Source organism: Amphiura filiformis, chromosome 13 (assembly GCF_039555335.1).
Source record: "Amphiura filiformis chromosome 13, Afil_fr2py, whole genome shotgun sequence".
NCBI lineage: Eukaryota > Metazoa > Echinodermata > Ophiuroidea > Amphilepidida > Amphiuridae > Amphiura > Amphiura filiformis.
The window spans coordinates 23915590-23941309 of record NC_092640.1 but is presented as its reverse complement, the minus strand read 5'-3'; the positions used below and the strand labels follow the sequence as shown (position 1 = coordinate 23941309).

At 39.3% G+C, this 25720-nt stretch overlaps 1 protein-coding gene across 1 annotated transcript in view; it reads right to left on the bottom strand.

Moving 5' to 3' along the window:
- LOC140167513 (uncharacterized) overlaps nucleotides 1-25720 on the bottom strand; it is a 117663-nt gene that overhangs the window by 45085 nt on the left and 46858 nt on the right. Inside the window, exons 30-35 of the mRNA XM_072190819.1 lie at nucleotides 25284-25616; nucleotides 24432-24629; nucleotides 23546-23932; nucleotides 22646-22894; nucleotides 21713-22150; nucleotides 20852-21079 (exon numbers count right to left, since the gene is read on the bottom strand). Of these exons, the coding sequence (XP_072046920.1) occupies nucleotides 20852-21079; nucleotides 21713-22150; nucleotides 22646-22894; nucleotides 23546-23932; nucleotides 24432-24629; nucleotides 25284-25616 (1833 nt within the window). The remainder of the gene's footprint in view (nucleotides 1-20851; nucleotides 21080-21712; nucleotides 22151-22645; nucleotides 22895-23545; nucleotides 23933-24431; nucleotides 24630-25283; nucleotides 25617-25720) is intronic.

The following is a 25720-nucleotide window of genomic DNA, read 5'->3' as shown; positions in this document are numbered from 1 at the left end:
ACCAACATCAAAGTAATATACAAGTACTTAAAATGCGTTTTTAAAGTCGCTTTAAACAACATAACAAAATACCGCACAAAGAGATACAGCAACTTGCAAAATAGGGAAGGCATGTAAAGGGTACCACAATGATGGGAACCTTAGAAACAAGCATTTGGACAAAGGGTATGCAAATGTTTACTGTAATAGGTTTAGGGGAAGGCGATTAATCACGCAAGGAATACAAAGGAATACCAAGAATTTCATAGCTACAAAATGTATCAAGAAATAAGAATTGGACGAGGAAGACTTGTTAAAACCATGCATGTAGGACCAGGTTTTTCAGAGTAATGGCATAAGGATCATAGGGATTCGATAGCGAGGTAATGGCAGATTGAAAGGGTGAACGGAATGCAGGGAATACAACGGAATGATTCGGACTACATTCCCTAAACTTCAAGAAAGTTTACTCAGGAAATATTCAAGAAGGAAAAAAACGTGCGTAAATTTAAAATATCAAGATAGGAAAAGGCAACACGGTAACCAGAATACGGCAATTCTCAGCAGGTAATAAAGTGGGGTATATGTGGCATTCCAATATGGATGATTATACCTTCTTCTTTCACCACTTTTGTCACTTCTACGGTCGTCACTTCAGTTGTAATTTCCTCTGGTTTTTCCTCTTCCAATTTCTCAATTACAATTTCAAAATCTTGAGGAGCTTCCCATGGACCAGTAGATTTGACTTCAACAACTTCAGGTTTAGGGCCTTCTTCTGGTTTGGATGCAATCTCAACCTCGGAAATTTCAGGTTTGGGCGCTTCTTCTGCTTTGGGAGCAATTTCAACCTCACTTATTTCCGGTTGAAGCGCCTCTTCTGGTTTTGGTTCAATTTCAATGTCAACAACTTCAAGTTTGTCTGCCTCTTCTGGTTCGGGAGCAAATGCCACTTCAACAGTTTCAAGTTCACGTGCCTTTTCGGTTGGTTTTGGCTCGAATGTTACCTCAGCGATTTCTGGCTTAGGTGCTTCTTCTGGTGCCAATGTAATTTCAATACTTTCCTTCTCAGGTGCTTCGTCCATTGGTTTGGGCTCGACATCAATTGTTACTATTTCTTCCGGAGCCTCTTCCGTAATATCAGTTACCACTGATGGGCATAAAAGAAAATATACATACTTTTTAAGTGTTACAATATATTAATTATTAATGTCACCTACAATATGCAATGAATAAACCAACTGCAAAGCTAGTGTCACCAACATGAGACCTTGCGGGGAAGAATTGGGTATATATAAAATGTAGTCATATGCATTAATAGTGAAAATGTTTCAAAGCGAAGATAACAGAGGAATAGAATAAGGCTTTCTAGTCAGTCCAAAATAATATGCTAAACAGGTAGATGTGAAGATGAGAGTAAACGAATGATAGGACAAAAATGTTATAGGCGATTGAAATACCTTGTAACGTTCTCCAATCCTGTTTTGGAGGTTGAGAATAAGGTTAACGGGTTCAATAAACCTAACACGTGTGGAAAAACATCCACGAACACCAAACACATCAGGTAAATCAAGACCGAATGTATGTTCAAGGGTTGGAAATTTAAAAGGGCAATGTAGGCAGGCTTTACTCAGGCAATATTCAAGTAGGAGAAAAACATGCGTAAAATTAAAATATCACAGGAAAAGACATCACGGTAACTAGAATGCGGTAATTCTCAGCAGGTGATAAAGTAAGGTATATGTGGCATTCTAATATGGAGCAAGGGTGATTATACCTTCTTCTTTCACCACTTTAGTCACTTCTACGGTTGTCACTTCAGTTGTTATTTCCTCTGGTTTCTCCTCTTCCAATTTCTCAATTACAATTTCAAAATCTTGAGGAGCTTCCCATGGACCAGTAGGTTTGACTTCAACAACTTCAGGTTTAGGGCCTTCTTCTGGCTTGGACGCAATCTCAACCTCGGAAATTTCTGGTTTGGGCGCTTCTTCTGCCTTGGGAGCAATTTCAACATCACTTATTTCCTGTTTAGGCGCCTCTTCTGGTTTTGGTGTAATATCAATGTCGACAACTTCAAGTTTGTCTACCTCTTCTGGTTCGGGAGCAAATGTCACTTCAACACTTTCAAGTTCAGGTGCCTCTTCGGTTGGTTTTGGCTCGAACGTTACTTCAACAATATCTGGCTTAGGCGCTTCTTCGGATGCAAACGTAATTTCAATACTTTCCTTCTCGGGTGCTTCATCCATTGGTTTGGGTTCGACATCAATTGTTACTGTTTCTGTCGGAGCGTCTTCCATAATATCAGTTACCACTGATGGGCATAAAAGAAAATATACATACATTTTGTGTGTTACAATATATAAATTATAAATGTCACCTGCAATATGCAATGAATAAACCAACTGCAAAGCTAGTGTCATCAACATGAGACCTTGCGGGGAAGAATTGGGTATATATATAATGTAGTCATATGCATTAATAGTGAAAATGTTTCAAAGCGGAGATAACAAAAGGAATAGAATAAGGCTTTCTAGTCAGTCCAAAATAATATGCTAAACAGGTAGATGTGAAGATGAGAGTAAACGCATGATGGGGCAAAAATGGTATAGGCGATTGAAATACCTTGTAACGTTCTACAATCCTGTTTTGGGGTTGAAAAGAAGGCTAACGGGTTCAATAAACCTAACACGTGTGGAAAACATCCACGAACACCAAACACATCAGGTAAATCAAGACCGAATGTATGTTCAAGGGTGGGAAATTCAAAAAGGCAATGTAGGCAGGCATTACTCAGGCAATATTCAAGTAGGAGAAAAACATGCGTAAACTTAAAATATCACGGTAGGAAAAGACATCACGGTAACTAGAATGCGGTAATTCTCAAGGTGATAAAGTAGGGCATATGCGGCATTCCAATATGGGACAAAGGTGATTATACCTTCTTCTTTCACCACTTTAGTCACTTCTACGGTTGTCACTTCAGTTGTTATTTCCTCTGGTTTCTCCTCTTCCAATTTTTCAATTACAATTTCAAAATCTTGAGGAGCTTCCCATGGACCAGTAGATTTGACTTCGACAACTTCAGGTTTAGGGCCTTCTTCTGGCTTGGACGCAATCGCAACCTCGGAAATTTCCGGTTTGGGCGCTTCTTCTGCCTTGGGAGCAATTTCAACATCACTTATTTCTGGTTTAGGCGCCTCTTCTGGTTTTGATGTAATTTCAATGTCAACAACTTCAAGTTTGTCTGCCTCTTCTGGTTCGGGAGCAAATGTCACTTCAACAGTTTCAAGTTCAGGTGCCTCTTCGGTTGATTTTGGCTCGAACGTTACCTCAACAATGTCTGGCTTAGGCGCTTCTTCGGGTGCAAACGTAATTTCAATACTTTCCTTCTCAGGTGCTTCATCCATTGGTTGGGGCTCAACATCAATCGTTACCGTTTCTTTCGGAGCTTCTTCAGTAATATCAGTTACCACTGATGGGCATAAAAGAAAATACACATACTTTTTATGTGTTACAAAATGTCACCGACAATATGCAATGAATAAAGCAACTGCAAAGCTAGTGTCATCAACATGAAACCTTGCGGGGAAGAATTTGGTATAGAATGTAGTCATATGCATTCATATTAAAAATATTTCCAAAAGGGGATAACATAGGGAATAGAATAAGGTTTTCTAATCAGTCCAAAATAATATGTTAAACAGGTAGATGTGAAGAAGAAAGTACAAAAGAATGAAGAGGGTAAAATATTACAGGCGATAGAAATACATTGTAACTTTCTATAATCCCGTTTTCGTGTTGAGAAAAATGCTAACGGGATAAATAATCCTAGCACGTGTGGAAAAATATCGACGAACACCACCAAAAATTAGGTCAGTCAGGACCGAATGTATGTTCAAAAGTGAGAAATTCAAAAAGGCAATGTAGGCAGGCTTTATTCAGGCAATATTCAAGAAGGAGAAAACATGCGTAAACTTAAAATATCATGGTAGGAAAAGCCATCACGGTAACTAGTATACGGTAATTCTCAGCAGGTAATAAAGTGGGGTACATGTGGCATTCCAATGTGGAACAAGGGTGATTATACCTTCTTCTTTCACCGCTTTAGTCATTTCTAGGTTGTCATCTGTCATGACCAAATATATGTTCAAGGGTGGGAAATTCAAAAGGGCAATGTAGGCAGGTTTACTCAGGCGATATTCAAGAAGGATCAAACATGCGTAAACTTAAAACATCATGGTAGGAAAAGACATGGTAACTAGAATACGGTACTTCTCAGCAGGTGATAAAGTAGGGTATATGTGGCATTCCAATTTTGGAACAATGGTGATTATACCTTCTTCTTTGATCACTTTAGTCACTTCTACGGTCGTCACTTCAGTTGTTATTTCCTCTGGTTTCTCCTCTTCCAATTTCTCAATTACAATTTCAAAATCTTGAGGAGCTTCCCATGGACCAGTAGGTTTGACTTCTACAACTTCAGGTTTAGGGCCTTCTTCTGGTTTGGACGCAATCTCAACCTGGGAAATTTCCGGTTTGGGCGCTTCTTCTGCTTTGGGAGCAATTGCAACATCACTAATTTCCGGTTTAGGCGCCTCTTCTGGTTTTGATGTAATTTCAATGTCAACAACATCAAGTTTGTCTGCCTCTTCTGGTTCGGGAGCAAATGTCACTTCAACAGTTTCAAGTTCAGGTGCCTTTTCGGTTGGTTTTGGCTCGAACGTTACCTCAACAATTTCTGGCTTAGGCGCTTCTTCGGGTGCAAACGTAATTTCAATACTCTCCTTCTCAGGTGCTTCTTCCATTGGTTTGGGCTTGACATCAATTGTTACTGTTTCTTCCGGAGCCTCTTCCGTAATATCAGTCACCACTGATGGGCATAAAAGAAAATATACATACTTTTATGTGTTATAATATATTAATTATTAACGTCACCGACAATATGCGACGAAAAAACCAACTGCAAAGCTAGTGTCAACAAGAATCTTTGCGGGAAAGGATTTGGTATACAATGTAGTCAAATGCATCAATATTGAAAATATTTCAAAGAGGAAATAACATACGGAATAGAATAAGTTTTTCTAGTCAGTCCAAGATATTATGTTAACAGCCAGATGTGAATTAGAGAATAAAGGAATGATGGGCAAAAATGTTATAGGCGATAGAAATACATTGTATCGTTCTACAATCCCTTTTGGGGGTTAAGAAGAAGGATAACGAGTTCTAACTCGTGTGGAAAAACATCAACAAACACCAGAAATATCAGGTAAGTCAGGGTCGAATGTATGTTCAAGGGTGGAAAATTCAAAAGGGCAATGTAGGCAGGCTTTATTCAATCAATATTCAGGAAGGAGGAAAAACATGCGTAAACTTAAAATATCATGGTAGGAAAAGACATCATGGTAACTAGAATACGGTCATTCTCAGCAGGTAATAAAGTATGGTACATGTGGCATTCCTGTATGGAGCAAGGGTGATTATACCTTCTTCTTTCACCACTTTAGTCACTTCTACGGTCGTCACTTCAGTTGTTATTTCCTCTGGTTTCTCCTCTTCAAATTTCTCAAATACTATTTCAAAATCTTGAGGAGCTTCCCATGGACCAGTAGGTTTGAGTTCGACAACTTCAGGCTTAGGACCTTCTTCTGGTTTGGACGCAATCTCAACTTCGGAAATTTCAGGTTTGGGCATTTCTTCTGCTTTGGGAGCAATTTCAACCTCACTTATTTCCAGCTTAGACGCCTCTTCTGGTTTTGGTGTAATTTCAATGTCGACAACTTCAAGTTTGTCTGCCTCTTCTGCTTCGGGAGCAAATGTCACTTCAACAGTTTCAAGTTCAGGTGCCTCTTCGGTTGGTTTGGGCTCGAACGTTACCTCAACAATATCTGGCTTATGCGCTTCTTCGGGTGCAAATGTAATTTCAATACTCTCCTTCTCAGGCGCTTCATCCATTGGTTGGGGCTCGACATCAATTGTTACAATTTCTTCCGGAGCCGCTTCCGTAATATCAGTTACGACTGGTGGGGATAAAAGAAAATATACATACTTTTTATGTGCTACAATATATTAACTATTAATGTCACCGACAATATGCAATGAATAAACCAACTGCAAAGCTAGTGTCAACAAGAATCCTTGCGGGAAAGAATTGGGTATACAATGTAGTCAAATGCATCAATATTGAAAATATTTCAAAGAGGAAATAACATAGGGAATAGAATAAGTTTTTCTAGTCAGTCCAAGATAATATGTTAACAGCCAGATGTGAATTAGAGAATAAAGGAATGATGGGCAAAAATGTTATAGGCGATAGAAATACATTGTATCGTTCTACAATCCCTTTTGGGGGATAAGAAGAAGGATAACGAGTTCTAACTCGTGTGGAAAAACATCAACAAACACCAGAAATATCAGGTAAGTCAGGGTCGAATGTATGTTCAAGGGTGGAAAATTCAAAAGGGCAATGTAGGCAGGCTTTATTCAATCAATATTCAGGAAGGAGGAAAAACATGCGTAAACTTAAAATATCATGGTAGGAAAAGACATCATGGTAACTAGAATACGGTCATTCTCAGCAAGTTATAAAGTATGGTATATGTGGCATTCCAATATGGAGCAATGGTGATTATACCTTCTTCTTTCACCACTTTAGTCACTTCTACGGTCGTCACTTCAGTTGTTATTTCCTCTGGTTTCTCCTCTTCCAATTTCTCAATTACAATTTCAAAATCATGAGGAGCTTCCCATGGACCAGTAGGTTTGACTTCAACATCTTCAGGCTTAGGGCCTTCTTCTGGTTTGGACGCAATCGCAACCTCGGAAATATCAGGTTTGGGCGCTTCTTCTGCTTTGGGAGCAATTTCAACATCACTTATTTCCGGTTTAGGCGCCTCTTCTGGTTTTGGTGTAATTTCAATGTCAACAACTTCATGTTTGTCTGTCTCTTCTGGTTCGGGAGCAAATGTCACTTCAACAGTTTCAAGTTCAGGCGCCTCTTCAGTTGGTTTTGGCTCGAACGTTACTTCTGGCTTAGGCGCTTCATCGGCTGCAAATGTAATTTCAATACTTTCCTTCTCAGGTACTTCATCCATTGGTTGGGGCTCGACATCAATTGTTACTGTTTCTTCTGGAGCCTCTTCCGCAATATCAGTTACCACTGATGGGCATAAAAGAAAATATACATACTTTTATGGGTTACAATATATTAAATATTAACGTCACGGACAAATATGGAAAAAATCCAACTGCAAAGCTAGTGTCAACAACAAGAATCCTTGCTGGAAAGAATTGGGTATAGAATGTAGTAAAATGCATTAATATTGAAAATGCTTCCTAGCGAAAATAACATAGGGAATCGAATAGGGTTTTCTAGTCAGTCCAAAATAATATGTTAACAGCCAGATGTGAATTAGAGAATAAAGGAATGATGGGCAAAAATGTTATAGGCGATAGAAATACATTGTATCGTTCTACAATCCCTTTTGGGGGTTAAGAAGAAGGATAACGAGTTCTAACTCGTGTGGAAAAACATCAACGAACACCAGAAATATCAGGTAAGTCAGGGTCGAATGTATGTTCAAGGGTGGAAAATTCAAAAGGGCAATGTAGGCAGGCTTTATTCAATCAATATTCAGGAATGAGGAAAAACATGCGTAAACTTAAAATATCATGGTAGGAAAAGACATCATGGTAACTAGAATACGGTCATTCTCAGCAGGTAATAAAGTATGGTACATGTGGCATTCCTGTATGGAGCAAGGGTGATTATACCTTCTTCTTTCACCACTTTAGTCACTTCTACGGTCGTCACTTCAGTTGTTATTTCCTCTGGTTTCTCCTCTTCAAATTTCTCAAATACTATTTCAAAATCTTGAGGAGCTTCCCATGGACCAGTAGGTTTGAGTTCGACAACTTCAGGCTTAGGACCTTCTTCTGGTTTGGACGCAATCTCAACTTCGGAAATTTCAGGTTTGGCATTTCTTCTGCTTTCAATTTCAACCTCTTATTTCCAGCAGACGCCTCTTCTGGTTTTTGTAATTTCAATGTCGACAACTCAAGTTTGTCTGCCTCTTCTGCTTCGGGAGCAAATGTCACTTCAACCGTTTCAAGTTCAGGTGCCTCTTCGGTTGGTTTGGGCTCGAACGTTACCTCAACAATATCTGGCTTATGCGCTTCTTGGCTGCAAATGTAATTTCAATACTCTCCTTCTCAGGCGCTTCATCCATTGGTTGGGGCTCGACATCAATTGTTACAATTTCTTCCGGAGCCGCTTCCGTAATATCAGTTACGACTGGGGGATAAAAGAAAATATACATACTTTTTAGTGTCAATATATTAACTTTAATGTCACCGACAATATGCAATGAATTGCAAAGCTAGTGTCAACAAGAATTGCGGGAAAGAATTGGGTATACAATGTAGTCAAATGCATCAATATTGAAAATATTTCAAAGAGGAAATAACATAGGGAAAGAATAAGTTTTTTAGTCAGTCCAAGATAATATGTTAACAGCCAGATGAATTAGAGAATAAAGGAATGATGGGCAAAAATGTTATAGGCGATAGAAATACATTGTATCGTTCTACAATCCTTTTGGGGTTAAGAAGAAGGATAACGAGTTCTAAGTGGAAAAACATCAACAAACACCAGAAATATCAGGTAAGTCAGGGTCGAATGTATGTTCAAGGGTGGAAAATTCAAAAGGGCAATGTAGGCAGGCTTTATTCAATCAATATTCAGGAAGGAGGAAAAACATGCGTAAACTTAAAATATCATGGTAGGAAAAGACATCATGGTAACTAGAATACGGTCATTCCCAGCAAGTTATAACGTAGGGTATATGTGGCATTCCAATATGGAGCAATGGTGATTATACCTTCTTCTTTCACCACTTTAGTCACTTCTACGGTCGTCACTTCAGTTGTTATTTCCTCTGGTTTCTCCTCTTCCAATTTCTCAATTACAATTTCAAAATCATGAGGAGCTTCCATGGACCAGTAGGTTTGACTTCAACATCTTCAGGCAGGGCCTTCTTCTGGTTTGGACGCAATCGCAACCTCGGAAATATCAGGTTTGGGCGCTTCTTCTGCTTTGGGAGCAATTTCAACATCACTTATTTCCGGTTTAGGCGCCTCTTCTGGTTTTGGTGTAATTTCAATGTCAACAACTTCATGTTTGTCTGTCTCTTCTGGTTCGGGAGCAAATGTCACTTCAACAGTTTCAAGTTCAGGCGCCTCTTCAGTGGTTCAAGTTTTTGCTTTTGGCTCGAACGTTACTTCTGGCTTAGGCGCTTCATCGGCTGCAAATGTAATTTCAATACTTTCCTTCTCAGGTACTTCATCCATTGGTTGGGGCTCGACATCAATTGTTACTGTTTCTTCTGGAGCCTCTTCCGCAATATCATTACCACTGATGGGCATAAAAGAAAATATACATACTTTTATGGGTTACAATATATTAAATATTAACGTCACGGACAAATATGGAAAACATCCAACTGCAAAGCTAGTGTCAACAACAAGAATCCTTGCTGGAAAGAATTGGGTATAGAATGTAGTAAAATGCATTAATATTGAAAATGCTTCCTAGCGAAAATAACATAGGGAATCGAATAGGGTTTTCTAGTCAGTCCAAAATAATATGTTAACAGCCAGATGTGAATTAGAGAATAAAGGAATGATGGGCAAAAATGTTATAGGCGATAGAAATACATTGTATCGTTCTACAATCCCTTTTGGGGGTTAAGAAGAAGGATAACGAGTTCTAACTCGTGTGGAAAAACATCAACAAACACCAGAAATATCAGGTAAGTCAGGGTCGAATGTATGTTCAAGGGTGGAAAATTCAAAAGGGCAATGTAGGCAGGCTTTATTCAATCAATATTCAGGAATGAGGGAAAACATGCGTAAACTTAAAATATCATGGTAGGAAAAGACATCATGGTAACTAGAATACGGTCATTCTCAGCAGGTAATAAAGTATGGTACATGTGGCATTCCTGTATGGAGCAAGGGTGATTATACCTTCTTCTTTCACCACTTTAGTCACTTCTACGGTCGTCACTTCAGTTGTTATTTCCTCTGGTTTCTCCTCTTCCAATTTCTCAAATACTATTTCAAAATCTTGAGGAGCTTCCCATGGACCAGTAGGTTTGAGTTCGACAACTTCAGGCTTAGGACCTTCTTCTGGTTTGGACGCAATCTCAACTTCGGAAATTTCAGGTTTGGGCATTTCTTCTGCTTTGGGAGGAATTTCAACCTCACTTATTTCCGGCTTAGACGCCTCTTCTGGTTTTGGTGTAATTTCAATGTCGACAACTTCAAGTTTGTCTGCCTCTTCTGCTTCGGGAGCAAATGTCACTTCAACAGTTTCAAGTTCAGGTGCCTCTTCGGTTGGTTTGGGCTCGAACGTTACCTCAACAATGTCTGGCTTAGGCGCTTCTTCGGGTGCAAATGTAATTTCAATACTCTCCTTCTCAGGCGCTTCATCCATTGGTTGGGGCTCGACATCAATTGTTACAATTTCTTCCGGAGCCGCTTCCGTAATATCAGTTACGACTGGTGGGGATAAAAGAAAATATACATACTTTTTATGTGCTACAATATATTAATTATTAATGTCACCGACAATATGCAATGGATAAACCAACTGTAAAGCTAGTATCACCAACATGAAACCTTGCAGGGAAGAATTGGGTATACAATGTAGTCAAATGCATTAATATAAACAAAGTATCCACGCGGAAATAACATAGGGAATAGAATAAGGTCTGTCCCAAATAATATGTTAAACAGCCAGATGTGAAGAAGAGAGTAAAAGAATGATGGGTTAACAATGTTATAGAAATACATTGTAACGTTCTACAATCCTTTTTGGGGTTGCGAAGAAGTCTTATGGGTTAAATAAACACGGGTGGAAAAACATCGACGAACACCAGAAACATCAGGTAAGTCAGGACCGAATGCATGTTCAAGGGTGGGAAATTCAAAAGGCAATGTAGGCAGGCTTTACTCAGGCAATATTCAAGAAGGAGAAAAACATGCTTAAACTCAAAATATCACGATAGGAAAGACATCACGGTAACTAGAATGCGGTAATTCTCTGCAGGCGATAAAGTAGGGTATATGTGGTATTCCAATATGGAACAAGGGTGATTATACCTTCTTCTTTCACCACTTTAGTCACTTCTACGGTCGTCACTTCAGTTGTTATTTCCTCCGGTTTTTCCTCTTCCAATTTTTCAATTACAATTTCAAAATCCTGAGGAGCTTCCCACCGACCAGTAGGTTTGAGTTCGACAACTTCAGGTTTAGGGCCTTCTTCTGGTTTGGACGCAATCTCAACCTCACTTATTTCCGGCTTAGGCGTCTCTTCTGGTTTTGGTGTAATTTCAATGTCGACAATTTCAAGTTTGTCTGCCTCTTCTGGTTCGGGAGCAAATGTCACTTCAACAGTTTTTTCAAGTTCAGGCTTCTCTTCTTTTGGTTTTGGCTCGAATGTTACCTCAACAATGTCTGGCTTAGGCGCGTCTTCGGGTGCAAATGTAATTTCAATACTTTCCTTCTCAGGTGCTTCATCCATTGTTTTGGGCTCGACATCAATTGTTACAATTTCTTCCGGAGCCTCTTCTGTAATATCAGTTACCACTGATGGGCATAAAAGAAAATATACATACTTTTTATGTGCTACAATATATTAATTATTAACGTCACCGACAATATGCAATGAATAAACCAACAGCAAAGCTAGTATCACCAACATGAAACCTTGCAGGGAAGAATTGGGTATACAATGTAGTCAAATGCATTAATATAGAAAAAGTATCCAAGCGGAAATAACATAGGGAATAGAATAAGGTCTGTCCCAAATAATATGTTAAACAACAAGATGTGAAGAAGAGAGTAAAAGAATGATGGGTTAACAATGTTATAGAAATACATTGTAACGTTCTACAATCCTTTTTGGGGTTGAGAAGAAGTCTTATGGGTTAAATAAACACGGGTGGAAAAACATCGACGAACACCAGAAACATCAGGTAAGTCAGGACTGAATGTATGTTCCAGGGTGGGAAATTCAAAGAGGCAATGTAGGCAGGCTTTACTCAGGCAATATTCAGGAAGGAGGAAAAACATGCGTAAACTTAAAATATCATGGTAGGAAAAGCCATCACGGTAACTATAACACGGTAATTCTCAGCAGGTATTAAAGTAAGGTATATGTGGCATTCCAATACGGAACAAGGGTGATTATACCTTCTTCTTTCACAACTTTAGTCACTTCTACGGTCGTCACTTCAGTTGTTATTTCCTCTGGTTTCTCCTCTTCCAATTTCTCAATTACAATTTCAAAATCTTGAGGAGCTTCCCATGGACCAGTAGGTTTGACTTCAACAACTTCAGGTTTAGGGCCTTCTTCTGGTTTGGACGCAATCTCAACTTCGCCAATTTCAGGTTTGGGTGCTTCTGCTTTTGGAGCAACTTCAACCTCACTTATTTCCGGTTTAGGCGCCTCTTCTGGTTTTGGTGCAATTTCGACATCCTCCAGTTTTTCTGTTTCCTCTGGTTCGGGAGCAAATATCGCTTCAACAGTTTCAAGTTCAGGTGCCTCTGCGGTTGGCTTAGGCACTTCTTCGGGTGCAAATGTAATTTCAATACTTTCCTTCTCGTGTGCTTCATCAGTAGGTTTAGGCACGACATCAATTGTTACCATTTCTTCCGGAGCTTCATCCGTAACATCAGTTACCACTGATTGACATAAAAGTAAAATATGAATGAATTCTTTCATACATAATGAATTGAGGTACAACAAGCACAATAATTATTAATGTCACCGGGCACGATGCAATAAATAAGCCAACTGCAAACGTATTGGTATCAAGTACTTTGGTAAGGAAATCAAACATGTAGTTATCGGCATACTGGAAATGGTTCTTAATGGAAAGCAATGGTAACATGTGGCTTGCATTCGTCCCAAAATAAAATGATGTTAGATATCTAGATAGATGAAGAAAATATAATATTAGAAAATTATAGGAGACATTACAACATTGTAATGGTCTACTATCCCGTGTTTGAGAAAATAGCATCAAGAAGGGTCAAAGATTTAAACTTTCACTAACAAAAAGAGGATCATATGTAAGCAATGTTAACTAAGTCAGGGCCTGATGTGTGTTCTAGAATAGGAAATTTAACAAAGGCTATTCCCATGTAGTAATAAAGAATGAATAAATATGCGTAAACATAAATGTTCAAGTTTAATCCTAATCTATGGGCTTCATAATTGAAAACAAACAATTCCCAAACTCCATTCGTTGTGGTCACGTCATCAAACATGCTATACATCTTATCAATATTAAATCATTCCCATTCCATAAATATATCTTTGGCAGGGAAATATGTAATTATATAATTTCATTTAAATCGGGTTTTGTAATTCAGAATATATACCTCAAACGCCATAAAGCATAAAGGTAAAATACAATTTGAATGCGTTTAAATTACCACAGCAACATCTTGGGAGATGCACCTTTTACAACAGCGCAAATACTTTGTAGACACTATCAATTACATGTATTGAATGAGCAGACATTTTTGACACAACAAGGCACAAGAAAAAATATACCAAGGTAGCATAAGATATAAATGCTTAAACTCAAACTCTCGGATACGAATGGTTATCCTTTAACTATCATGGTTATACAGAATGCATTAACTTTCAGCGGATCACATGATAGGGTACATGCGGCATTACGATATGAAGCAAGGCTAATATTATACCTCCTTCTTTCACGACTTTAGTCGTCTCTGTGGAGGTCACTTCGGCTATTTCTTCCTCTGGTTTCTCCTCTTCCAATTTTTCAATTACAATTTCAAAATCGTGAGAAGCCTCCCAATGAGCAGTTGGTTTGAGTTCGACAACATCTGGTTTAGGTGTTACTTCAGGCTTTGACACAATCTCAACTTCTTCTTTTCCGACTTTAGTCAATTCTATGGTAGTCACTTCAATTATTTCGTCTTCAGGTTTCTCTTCTTCCAATTTCTGAATTATAATTTCAAATTCTTGAGGAGCTTCCCAAGGAGCAGTTGGTTTGAATTCGATAACTTCTAGTTTAGGCGCCTCTTCATCCGGTTTAGGTGCAAATTCAACTTCAACAGTTTCTTGTTCAGGTGCTTCTTCCTTTGGTATAGACGCAAAAGTAATTTCTACTGTTTCTGGTGTAGGTGCCGCGTCCTCTACTTTGGGCACCATTTCTACATCCTCAAAGTCGGGTTTGGGCGCCTCTTCTGGTTTAGGTGTGATATCAACTTCAACAGCCTCAGGCGTGGGTGCGAATGTGATCTCAACTAATTCTGGCTTGGGTGCTTCTACAGGTGCAAATGAAATTTCAGTAGTCTCATCAGACTTATCGTCTATTGGTTTTGGTGTGATTTCGATTACCGTGTCTTCTTTCTCTGGTTTCTCCTCTTCTAATTTTTCAATTACAATTTCAAAATCGTGAGAAGCTTCCCAAGGAGCAGTTGGTTTGAGTTCGACAATATCTGGTTTGGGTGTTACTTCAGACTTGGACACAATCTCAACTTCTTCTTTGACGACTTTAGTCAATTCGATGGTAGTCACTTCGGTTATTTCGTCTTCAGGCTTCTCTTCTTCCAATTTCTCAATTACAATTTCAAAGTCTTGAGGAGCTTCCCAAAGAGCAGTTGGTTTAAATTCGATAACCTCTGGTTTAGGCGCCTCTTCATCTGGTTTAGGCGCAAATTCCACTGCAGCAGTTTCTTGTTCAGGTGCTTCTTCCTTTGGTATAGGCGCGAAAGTGATTTCTACTGTTTCTGGTGTAGGTGCTGCGTCCTCTGCTTTGGGCACAATTTCAACATCCTCAAAGTCGGGTTTGGGCGCCTCTTCTGGTTTAGGTGTAATTTCAACCTCAACTGCTTCAGGTGTGGGTGCGAATGTGATCTCAACTAATTCTGGTTTGGGCGTTTCTGAAGGTGCGAATGAAATTTCAATAGTCTCATCAGGCTTATCGTCCATTGGTTTGGGTGTGATTTCGATTACCGTGTCTTCTTTCTCTGGTTTCTCCTCTTCTAATTTTTCAATTACAATTTCAAAATCGTGAGAAGCTTCCCAAGGAGCAGTTGGTTTGAGTTCGACAACATCTGGTTTGGGTGTTACTTGAGGCTTCGACACAATTTCACCTTCTTCTGTCACGACTTTAGGCAATTCTATGGTAGTCACTTCGGTTATTTCGTCTTCAGGTTTCTCTTCTTCCAATTTCTCAATTACAATTTCAAAGTCTTGAGGAGCTTCCCAAAGAGCAGTTGGTTTAAATTCGATAACCTCTGGTTTAGGCGCCTCTTCATCCGGTTTAGGCGCAAAGTCCACTGCAGCAGTTTCTTGCTCAGGTGCTTCTTCCTTTGGTATAGGCGCGAAAGTGATTTCTACTGTTTCTGGTGTAGGTGCTGCGTCCTCTGCTTTGAGTACCATTTCAACATCCTCAAAGTCGGGTTTAGGCGCCTCTTCTGGTTTAGGTGTAATGTCAACCTCAACAGCTTCAGGCGTGGGTGCGAATGTGATCTCAACTAATTCTGGTTTGGGCGTTTCTGAAGGTGCGAATGAAATTTCAACAGTCTCATCAGGCTTATCGTCCATTGGTGTTGGTGTGATTTCGATTACCGTGTCTTCTTTCTCTGGTTTCTCCTCTTCTAATTTTTCAATTACAATTTCAAAATCGTGAGAAGCTTCCCAAGGAGCAGTTGGTTTGAGTTCGACAATATCTGGTTTGGGTGTTACTTCAGACTTGGACACAATCTCAACTTCTTCTTTGACGACTTTAGTCAATTCGATGGTAGTCACTTCGGTTATTTCGTCTTCAGGCTTCTCTTCGTCCAATTTCTCAATTACAATTTCAAAGTCTTGAGGAGCTTCCCAAAGAGCAGTTGGTTTAAATTCGATAACCTCTGGTTTAGGCGCCTCTTCATCTGGTTTAGGCGCAAATTCCACTGCAGCAGTTTCTTGTTCAGGGGCTTCTTCCTTTGGTATAGGCGCGAAAGTGATTTCTACTGTTTCTGGTGTAGGTGCTGCGTCCTCTGCTTTGGGCACAATTTCAACATCCTCAAAGTCGGGTTTGGGCGCCTCTTCTGGTTTAGGTGTAATTTCAACCTCAACTGCTTCAGGTGTGGGTGCGAATGTGATCTCAACTAATTCTGGTTTGGGCGTTTCTGAAGGTGCGAATGAAATTTCAATAGTCTCATCAGGCTTATCGTCCATTGGTTTGGGTGTGATTTCGATTACCGTGTCTTCTTTCTCTGGTTTCTCCTCTTCTAATTTTTCAATTACAATTTCAAAATCGTGAGAAGCTTCCCAAGGAGCAGTTGGTTTGAGTTCGACAACATCTGGTTTGGGTGTTACTTGAGGCTTCGACACAATTTCACCTTCTTCTGTCACGACTTTAGTCAATTCTATGGTAGTCACTTCGGTTATTTCGTCTTCAGGCTTCTCTTCTTCCAATTTCTCAATTACAATTTCAAAGTCTTGAGGAGCTTCCCAAAGAGCAGTTGGTTTAAATTCGATAACCTCTGGTTTAGGCGCCTCTTCATCCGGTTTAGGCGCAAAGTCCACTGCAGCAGTTTCTTGCTCAGGTGCTTCTTCCTTTGGTATAGGCGAGAAAGTGATTTCTACTGTTTCTGGTGTAGGTGCTGCGTCCTCTGCTTTGAGCACCATTTCAACATCCTCAAAGTCGGGTTTGGGCGCCTCTTCTGGTTTAGGTGTAATGTCAACCTCAACAGCTTCAGGCGTGGGTGCGAATGTGATCTCAACTAATTCTGGTTTGGGCGTTTCTGAAGGTGCGAATGAAATTTCAATAGTCTCATCAGGCTTATCGTCCATTGGTGTTGGTGTGATTTCGATTACCGTGTCTTCTTTCTCTGGTTTCTCCTCTTCTAATTTTTCAATTACAATTTCAAAATCGTGAGAAGCTTCCCAAGGAGCAGTTGGTTTGAGTTCGACAATATCTGGTTTGGGTGTTACTTCAGACTTGGACACAATCTCAACTTCTTCTTTGACGACTTTAGTCAATTCGATGGTAGTCACTTCGGTTATTTCGTCTTCAGGCTTCTCTTCTTCCAATTTCTCAATTACAATTTCAAAGTCTTGAGGAGCTTCCCAAGGAGCAGTAGGTTTTAATTCGATAACTTCCGGTTTAGGCGCCTCTTCATCCGGTTTAGGTGCAAATTCCACTGCAACAGTGTCTTGTTCAGGTGCTTCTTCCTTTGGTAAAGGCGCGAAGGTGATTTCTACCGTTTCTGGTGTAGGTGGTGCGTCCTCTGCTTTGGGCACCATTTCAACATCCTCAAAGCCGGGTTTGGGCGACTCTTCTGGTTTATGTGTCATGTCATCCTCAACAGCTTCAGGCGTGGGTGCGAATGTGATCTCAACTAATTCTGGTTTGGGCGTTTCTGAAGGTGCGAATGAAATTTCAGTAGTCTCATCAGGCTTATCGTCCATTGGTGTTGGTGTGATTTCGATTATCGTGTCTTTTGGAGCTTCATCCTTTACTTCTGTTACCACTGGTAGGCACAAAAGAAATATAAAGTTTAATCCTAATCTACGAGCTTTAATATATTTTGAAACAAAAACAATTCCCGAACTGCAATCGTTGAGGTAGTAACGTCCCCAAACATGCTATATATGTTCTATTCTCATCAATGAACCATTCACATTCCATAAATATATCTTTGGCAGCAAAATAATGTAGCTATATTACTTTCATTGAAATGTGTTATAGGCAATGCAAGAAAGCATTTGAATAGGGTGTTGTAATTCAGAATATATACCTCAAACGCCATGAAGCATAATGTAAAACAGGATTTGAAGTTGTTGTTTTTGCGTTTATTTAAATTACGATCTTGGGAGATGCACCTTTAACAACAACGCCAATACTTTGTGGACACTAACAATTACATGTATTGATTGAGCAGACATGTTTTTGGGGTGATTGACACAACAAGGCACAAGACAAAATATACCAAGGCAGCATAAAATAAAAATGCTTGAACTTAAAATTCCGGGTACGAATCATCATTCTTTAAATATCATGGTAATACAAAATGTATCAACTTCCAGCAGATCACATGATAGGGTTCATGCGGCATTCCGATATGAAGCAAGGCTAATAATATACCTCCTTCTTTCACGACTTTAGTCGTCTCTGTGGTTGTCACTTCCGTTATTTCTTTCTCTGGTTTCTCTTCTTCCAATTTTTCAATTACAATTTCAAAATCGTGAGAAGCTTCCCAAGGAGCAGTGGGTTTGAGTTCGACAACATCTGGTTTGGGGGTTACTTCAGGCTTGGACACAATATCAACTTCTTCTATCACGATTTCAGTCAATTCAGTTATTTCGTCTGCTGGTTTGTCTTCTTCTAACTTCTCAATTACAATTTCAAAGTCTTGAGGAGCTTCCCAAAGAGAAGTTGGTTTGAATTCGACAACTTCTGGTTTAGGCGCCTCTTCCCCAGGTTTAGGAGCTAATGCCACTTCAACAGTTTCTTGTTCAGGTGTCTCTTCCTTTGGTTTGGGCGCAAACGTGATTTCAACTGTGTCCGGTGTAGGTGATGTTTCCTCTGACATGGGCATCATTTCAACAAATGCAACGTCGGGTTTAGTCACCTCTTCAGGTTTAGTTGCTATGTCAACCGTAAGAGCCTCAGTTTTGGGCGCTAATGTGATCTCATCTATCTCAGGCTTAGGCGCTTCTTCAGGTGCGAATGAAATTTCAGTCATTTCCTTCTCAGGCGCATCTTTCAACTTTTCAATTACAATTTCAAAGTTTTGAGGAGCTTCCCAATGAGCAGTTGGTTTTAATTCAATAGTTTCTGGTTTGGGTGCTGCCTCCGGCCAAGACGCAACCTCAACTTCTTCTTTTATGACTTCAGTCACTTCTGTGGTCGTCACTTCCGTTACTTGTTGATCTGGTTTGCTCTCTTCAAATTTCTCAATTATAATTTCAAAGTCTTGCGGAGCTTCCCAAGAAGCACCTGGTTTGAATTCGGCCACTTCAAGTTTATGCGTCTCTTCTACTAGTTTAGGAGCAAATGACACAGTGTCTTGGTCAGGTGTCTCTTCCATTAGTTTGGGCATGAAAGTGATTTCAACTGTTTCTGGTTTAGGTGCTTCTTCCTCTGCTTTGGATTCAATTTCAACATCTGTGATCTGAACGATTTCTGGTTTGGGAGCTTCTGCAGGTGCAAATGAAATTTCAGTAGTTTCTTTCTCGGACTTAGCGTCAATTGGCACCGTAGTGATTTCGATTACCGATTCTTTTGGAGCTTCTTCGGTAATCTCTGTTACCACTGGTAGGCACAAAAGAAACATAACATTTAATCCTAATCTATGAGCTTATATAATTTGACAAACATAATTTTCAAACTACATTTATCTCACGAAACACAATGCTATTAATAGTATATTCACATGAAAGAACCTCTCTCGTTCCAATTACACAAAAACAAAAAATAACTCAAACTTTGTAAATCAGAAGATATGGGTAATTAAAGTCGTTGGAATTCTTACTGCAAGAACAACAGGAAAGATATACATTTTACAGCAGCATTCAATAAAACAGGTAAAGAAACAGCTCAGTGTTTTAGGGTGAAAATATCAAGGAGAGGATACCGAGGATCAAGGGAATAATGTAGCGCATGCGTAAAACATATTTTTCTTGATAGAAATGTTCATCCTTATCATGAAAATGCAGAATACAGCCTGTAATATACTAGAATATATAGGACATTCCGATATGGAGCAAGCCCAAAATACCTTCTTCTTTCACCACTTTAGTCACTTCTATTGTCGTCACTTCGGTCGTTACATCTTCTGGTTGTTCTTCCCCAAATCTCTCAATTACGATTTCGAAGTCTTCTGGTGCTTCCCAAAGAGCAGTAGGTTTGGTAACTTTCGTCTTCGACGCCTCTTCCAATTTAGGCATAATGTCAACCTCAACAATCTCAGGTTTTGGTGCCTCTTCCACTTTTGGAGCAACTGTTTCTGGTTTGGGTTTGTCCTCTGGTTTGGGTACAATTACAACTTCTAGTACTTCTGGAGATATGGCTATCTCAACCGTTTCACGCTTCGGCACTTCTTCAAGTTCGGGTGCAAAAGTGATCTCAACTGTTTCTGGTTTGGGCACTTCTTCAGGGACAAATATAATTTCTAAGGTTTCTTTTCTAGGTACTTCTTCCGTTGATTTGGGAATTACTTCAGAAATTTCTTCTGCTACGTCAGTCACCACTGGTGGTTAAAATCAATATACATTTGTTCATTCTGCTGCGTGCGTACAATTACCTTATCATTTGATGTTTTATGTTCACAGGATCCATATTCCAGCATACTATATTTTATTGATCTTGAATTCACAAAAAATGCTATTGGTTGATTTTAAGTATATTAAAGGTACTAGCATGCCGCCCCAGGAGCTTGTCATCTTGACCATAACCACAAAAATAACAGCAGGGCAGCATAAACATAATTTCTTGGAAGTATTTATATTTCATGCTCGGAAGACAAAGGTCTGCAATCAATATAGAACTATTGGTATAGAGGGGAGGTAGGTTCCGATCTTAACCAAAATAATATCAATGTAATGAAAAAATTCATTAAACAATGCGGGAATTTCTTCGGAAACATATCAGAAAGCGCACAAACACCAACACCACTAAGGGTAGTACATGCCAAGACTTAATCTGTATAAAACATAATATTTAAGTATCATAATAGGAGCGTGTGATAGGATATCTTGAACTTTGAATCATACAAATGAAGGGGAAAGGGTATAGCTCCATGCGTGGAAAAATTTTCACTCCAAACCATTCCAATGTACCTTCTTCCTTGACGACCTTTGTGACTTCAACAGTCGTGACTTCGGTTGTCACTTCTTCAGGTTTTTCTTGGAAAGTGATTTCCAATGTTTCTTTTTCAGGTGCCTCTTCCTTTGGTTTGGGCGCGAAAGTGACTTCAACAGTTTCCGGTTTCGGTGCTTCTTCGGGCGCGAAAGTGATTTCCAAGGTTTCCTTTTCAGGCGCTTCTTCCTCCGTTACTTCGGTGACTACTGATGGACATAAAATATATTGGGTAAAATCGGATATTCAAAACTCCTTCAATATCATAGAAACACTGGAACGTCCAACTTCATTAATGACATGCTGTCATGACAACAATGCAATGTATCTTCATGTTGCAATTTTGAGACGCCTAAGCTTGGATACAAGCTATATCACAATTTTCACCTTACAATAATTGTATGCGTAATTATCGTTTAAAGATGTCCATGTGATGTGGACAGTTCAGCTAGTACTACCATGGAAAACTTTTCTGTAAAGCATAATTGATCTGCATAAGGTAGTACCTTATCATCATAGATATCATCATCATGCCACATTATGCATTTAGAAAAGGGGAAGAATAACACAACGATAGGTAAAAACAGGACGTAAGACTAGCGGTTGCAACCACGGAAATAAAGTGTCCGTGCATGAAAATAATAATATAAAGAAGTTTAATTTTCCAACATTATTGAAATGACAGATATTGGAAAAAACAAAATAATTAAGTATTATGTCGTAAACATGTGCTGGAATATCTAAAATACTAGGTAATGATGAAGTTTAAATTGCACAAATGAAAAGGAGCGGATAAAGCTTCATGCGTGGAAAGGTTGTCACTCCAAACCATTCCAATGTACCTTCTTCCTTGATGACCTTAGTGACTTCAACAGTCGTGACTTCGGTTGTCACTTCTTCAGGTTTCTCTTCTTCAAGCTTTTCAATGACAACCTCAAAGTCTTGAGGAGCTTCCCATGGACCAGTAGGTTTGAGTTCAACCTCCATAATCTCTGGTTTGGGTGCCTCTTCTGGTTTAGGTGCAATTTCTTGATCCACTACCTCAGGTTTGGGCGCCTCTTCTGGTGTTGGAGCAAATGTAATTTCAACTGTTTCCTGTTCAGGGGCCTCTTCCTTTGGTTTGGGCTCGAAAGTGATCTCAACTGTTTCTGGTTTGGGTGCCTCCTCAGGAGCGAATGTGATTTCTAGTGTTTCCGTTTCAGGCACTTCCTCCTTTGGCTTCGGAGTAACTTCAACTGTCACAGTTTCTTCTGGAGCTTCCTCTGATATTTCTGTTGTTACTGATCGCACAAGAATAAAATTAGATCATTAAATTTATCCTAATTTCGATTGCGCATTTGGGAATTAAACAAGATAAAGCATGCGTTCGTCGAGATTGTTGAATATTCATATTTTAACAGGGTAGCGGTTGTGGCTGACATATCGAGCATATCGAGATATCGTTGTAAAAAGCATAAACACGATAAAAAGAACAAGTCCTTTAAAATCACTTCAATGTACACTGGATGGGGGTTGAATACGAAATATGTGCCATTAACCATGGCAATAAGACAATGTCCATGCAATAAACATATTGCACATTCATTAGACAATGCAGGAACATCCTTCGAAAACATAAAAATCAAACACCTCTAGGATGTGGATGCCAAGACTTGGGGAAAACATAACATTTAAGTATCATGATAGGAACATCTTAAACTTTGACTCGTGCATATGAGACAAAGGGTATAGCTTCATGCGTGGAAAGGTTTTCACTCCAAACCATTCCAATGTACCTTCTTCCTTGACGACCTTTGTGACTTCAACAGTTGTTACTTCGGTTGTCACTTCTTCAGGTTTCTCAGGTACCTCTTCTGTTGGTTTGGGCTCGAAAGTAATCTCAACAGTTTCCGGTTTGGGTGCTTCTTCGGGCGCGAAAGTGATTTCTAAGGTTTCCTTTTCAGGTGCTTCTTCCTTTGGTTTCGGAGTTACTTCAATAGTTACTGTTTCTTCGGGAGTTTCTTCCTCCGTTACTTCGGTTACTACTGATAGACATAAAACATATTGGGCAAAATCGAATATTCAAAACTCCTTCAATATCACAGAAAAACCGGAACATCTAACTTCATTAATGGCATGGTGCCATGCCAACCATGCAATGTATCTTCATGCTGCAATTTTGAGACGTCTTAGCTTGGATACAAGCTATATCACAATTATTATCACCTTACAATAATTGTATGAGTAATTAACGTTTAAGGATAACGAAAGTTAAGGTCCATGTGATGTGGACAGGTCAGCTAGTACTACCATGGCCAAAGGAAAGTACTTTTTCTGTAATTGTGCTGGCATAATTGATACAAAAATACTCGCATAAGGTAGTACCTTATCATCATAGCTTTCATCATCATGCACATCATGCATTTACAAAATGCGCAAGTATAACACAACGATAGGTACAAACAGGATGTAACACAAGCGGATACAAGCACGGGTATATAGAAGCCTTGCAAAGAATTTGAATTTTCCAACATTATTGAAATGAAAGATATAGTAAAAAACAAATATTATGTCGTAAACATGTGCTGGAATATCTAAAATACCAGGTAATGTTGAAGTTTGAATTGCACAAATGAACAGGAGCGGATATAGCTTCATGCGTGGAAAGGTTGTCACTCCAAACCATTCCAATGTACCTTCTTCCTTGACGACCTTAGTGACTTCAACAGTCGTTACTTCGGTTGTTACTTCTTCAGGTTTCTCTTCTTCAAGCTTTTCAATGACAACCTCAAAGTCTTGAGGAGCTTCCCATGGTCCAGTAGGTTTGAGTTCAACCTCCATAACCTCTGGTTTGGGTGCCTCTTCTGGTGTTGGAGCAAATGTGATTTCAACAGTTTCTTTTTCAGGTGCCTCTTCCTTTGGTTTGGGCTCGAAAGTGATCTCAACCGTTTCTGGTTTGGGTTCTTCCTCAGGAGCAAATGTGATTTCTAGTGTTTCCTTTTCAGGCACTTCCTCCTTTGGCTTCGGAGTAACTTCAACTGTCACAGTTTCTTCTGGAGCTTCCTCTGATATTTCTGTTGTTACTGATCGCACAAGAATAATATTAAATCACTAAATTTATGATAATTTGGAATGCGCATTCGGGATTTTAAAAATCAAGATAAAGCATGCGTTCGTCGAGATTGTTGAATATTCATATTTTAACAGGGTAGCGGTTGTGGCTGGCATATTGAGCATATCGGGATATCGTTGTAAAAAGTATAAACACGATAAAAAAGACAAGTCCTTTAAAATCACTTCAATGTACACTGGATGGGAGTTGAATACGAAATATGTGCCATTAACCATGGCAATAAGACAATGCCCATGCAATAAACATATTGCACATTCATTAGACAATGCAGGAACATCCTTCGAAAACATAACAATCAAACACCTCTAGGATGTGGATGCCAAGACTTGGGAAAAACATAACATTTAAGTATCATGATAGGAACATCTTAAACTTTGAATCATACAAATGAGATAAAGGGTATAGCTTCATGCGTGGAAAGGTATTCACTCCAAACCATTCCAATGTACCTTTTTCCGTGACGACCTTTGTGACTTCAACAGTCGTTACTTCGGTTGTCACTTCTACAGGTTTTTCAGGTGCCTCTTCCGTTGGTTTGGGCTCGAAAGTGATCTCAACAGTTTCCGGTTTGGGTGTTTCTTCTGGCGCGAATGTGATTTCCAAGGTTTCCTTTTCGGGCGCTTCTTCCTCCGTTACTTCGGTTACTACTGATGGACGTAAAATATAATGAGGTAGAATTGAAAATTCAAAACTTCTTCAATATCACAGAAAAACGGCGTCGTCCAACTTTATTAATGGTATGGTGTCATGACAACCATGTAATGTATCTTCATACTGCGATTTTGATACTTCTTAGTTTGGATACGTCTTAGCTTGAATACAAGCTATCCCATTACCTATATACTATAATTGCATTAATTAAATCGTTTGAGGGTAACGATAGTTATTGTCTGCCAGTACTACCATGGCCAAAGGAAAGTACTTAGCATAATTGATAGAAAAATACTCGCATAAAGTTGTACCTCATCATCATAGATATCATCATCATGCATTTACAAAATGCGCAAGTATAACACAACGATAGGTAAAAACAGGATGTAGCACTAGCTGTTGCAACCACGGAAATAAAGTGTCCGTGCATGAAAATAATAATATAGAAGCCTTACAAAGAATTCCAATTTTGCAACAATATTGAAATGAAAGATATTAGAAAATAACAAAATAATTAAGAATTATGTCGTAAACATGTCCTGGCATATCTGAAATACTAGGTAATGTTGAAGTTTGAATTGCACAAATGAAATGGAGCTGATATAACTTCATGCGTGGAAAGGTTGTCACTCCAAACCATTCCAATGTACCTTCTTCCTTGACGACCTTAGTGACTTCAACAGTCGTCACTTCGGTTGTCGCTTCTTCAGGTTTCTCTTCTTCAAGCTTTTCAATGATAACCTCGAAGTCTTGGGGAGCTTCCCATGGACCAGTTGGCTTGAGTTCAACCTCCACAATTTCTGGTTTGGGCGCCTCTTCTGGTTTAGGTGCAATTTCTACCTCCACTACCTCGGGTTTGGGTGCTTCCTCAGGAGCAAATGTGATTTCTAGTGTTTCCTTTTCAGGCGCTTCCTCCTCTGGTTTAGGAGTAACCTCAACTGTCACAGTTTCTTCTGGAGCTTCTTCTGTTATTTCCGTTGTTACTGATCGCATAAAAATAATATTAAATCACTAAATTCATCCTAATTTTGAATGTGCATTCGGGATTTAAAAGAATCAAGATAAAGCATGCGTTCGTCGAGATTGT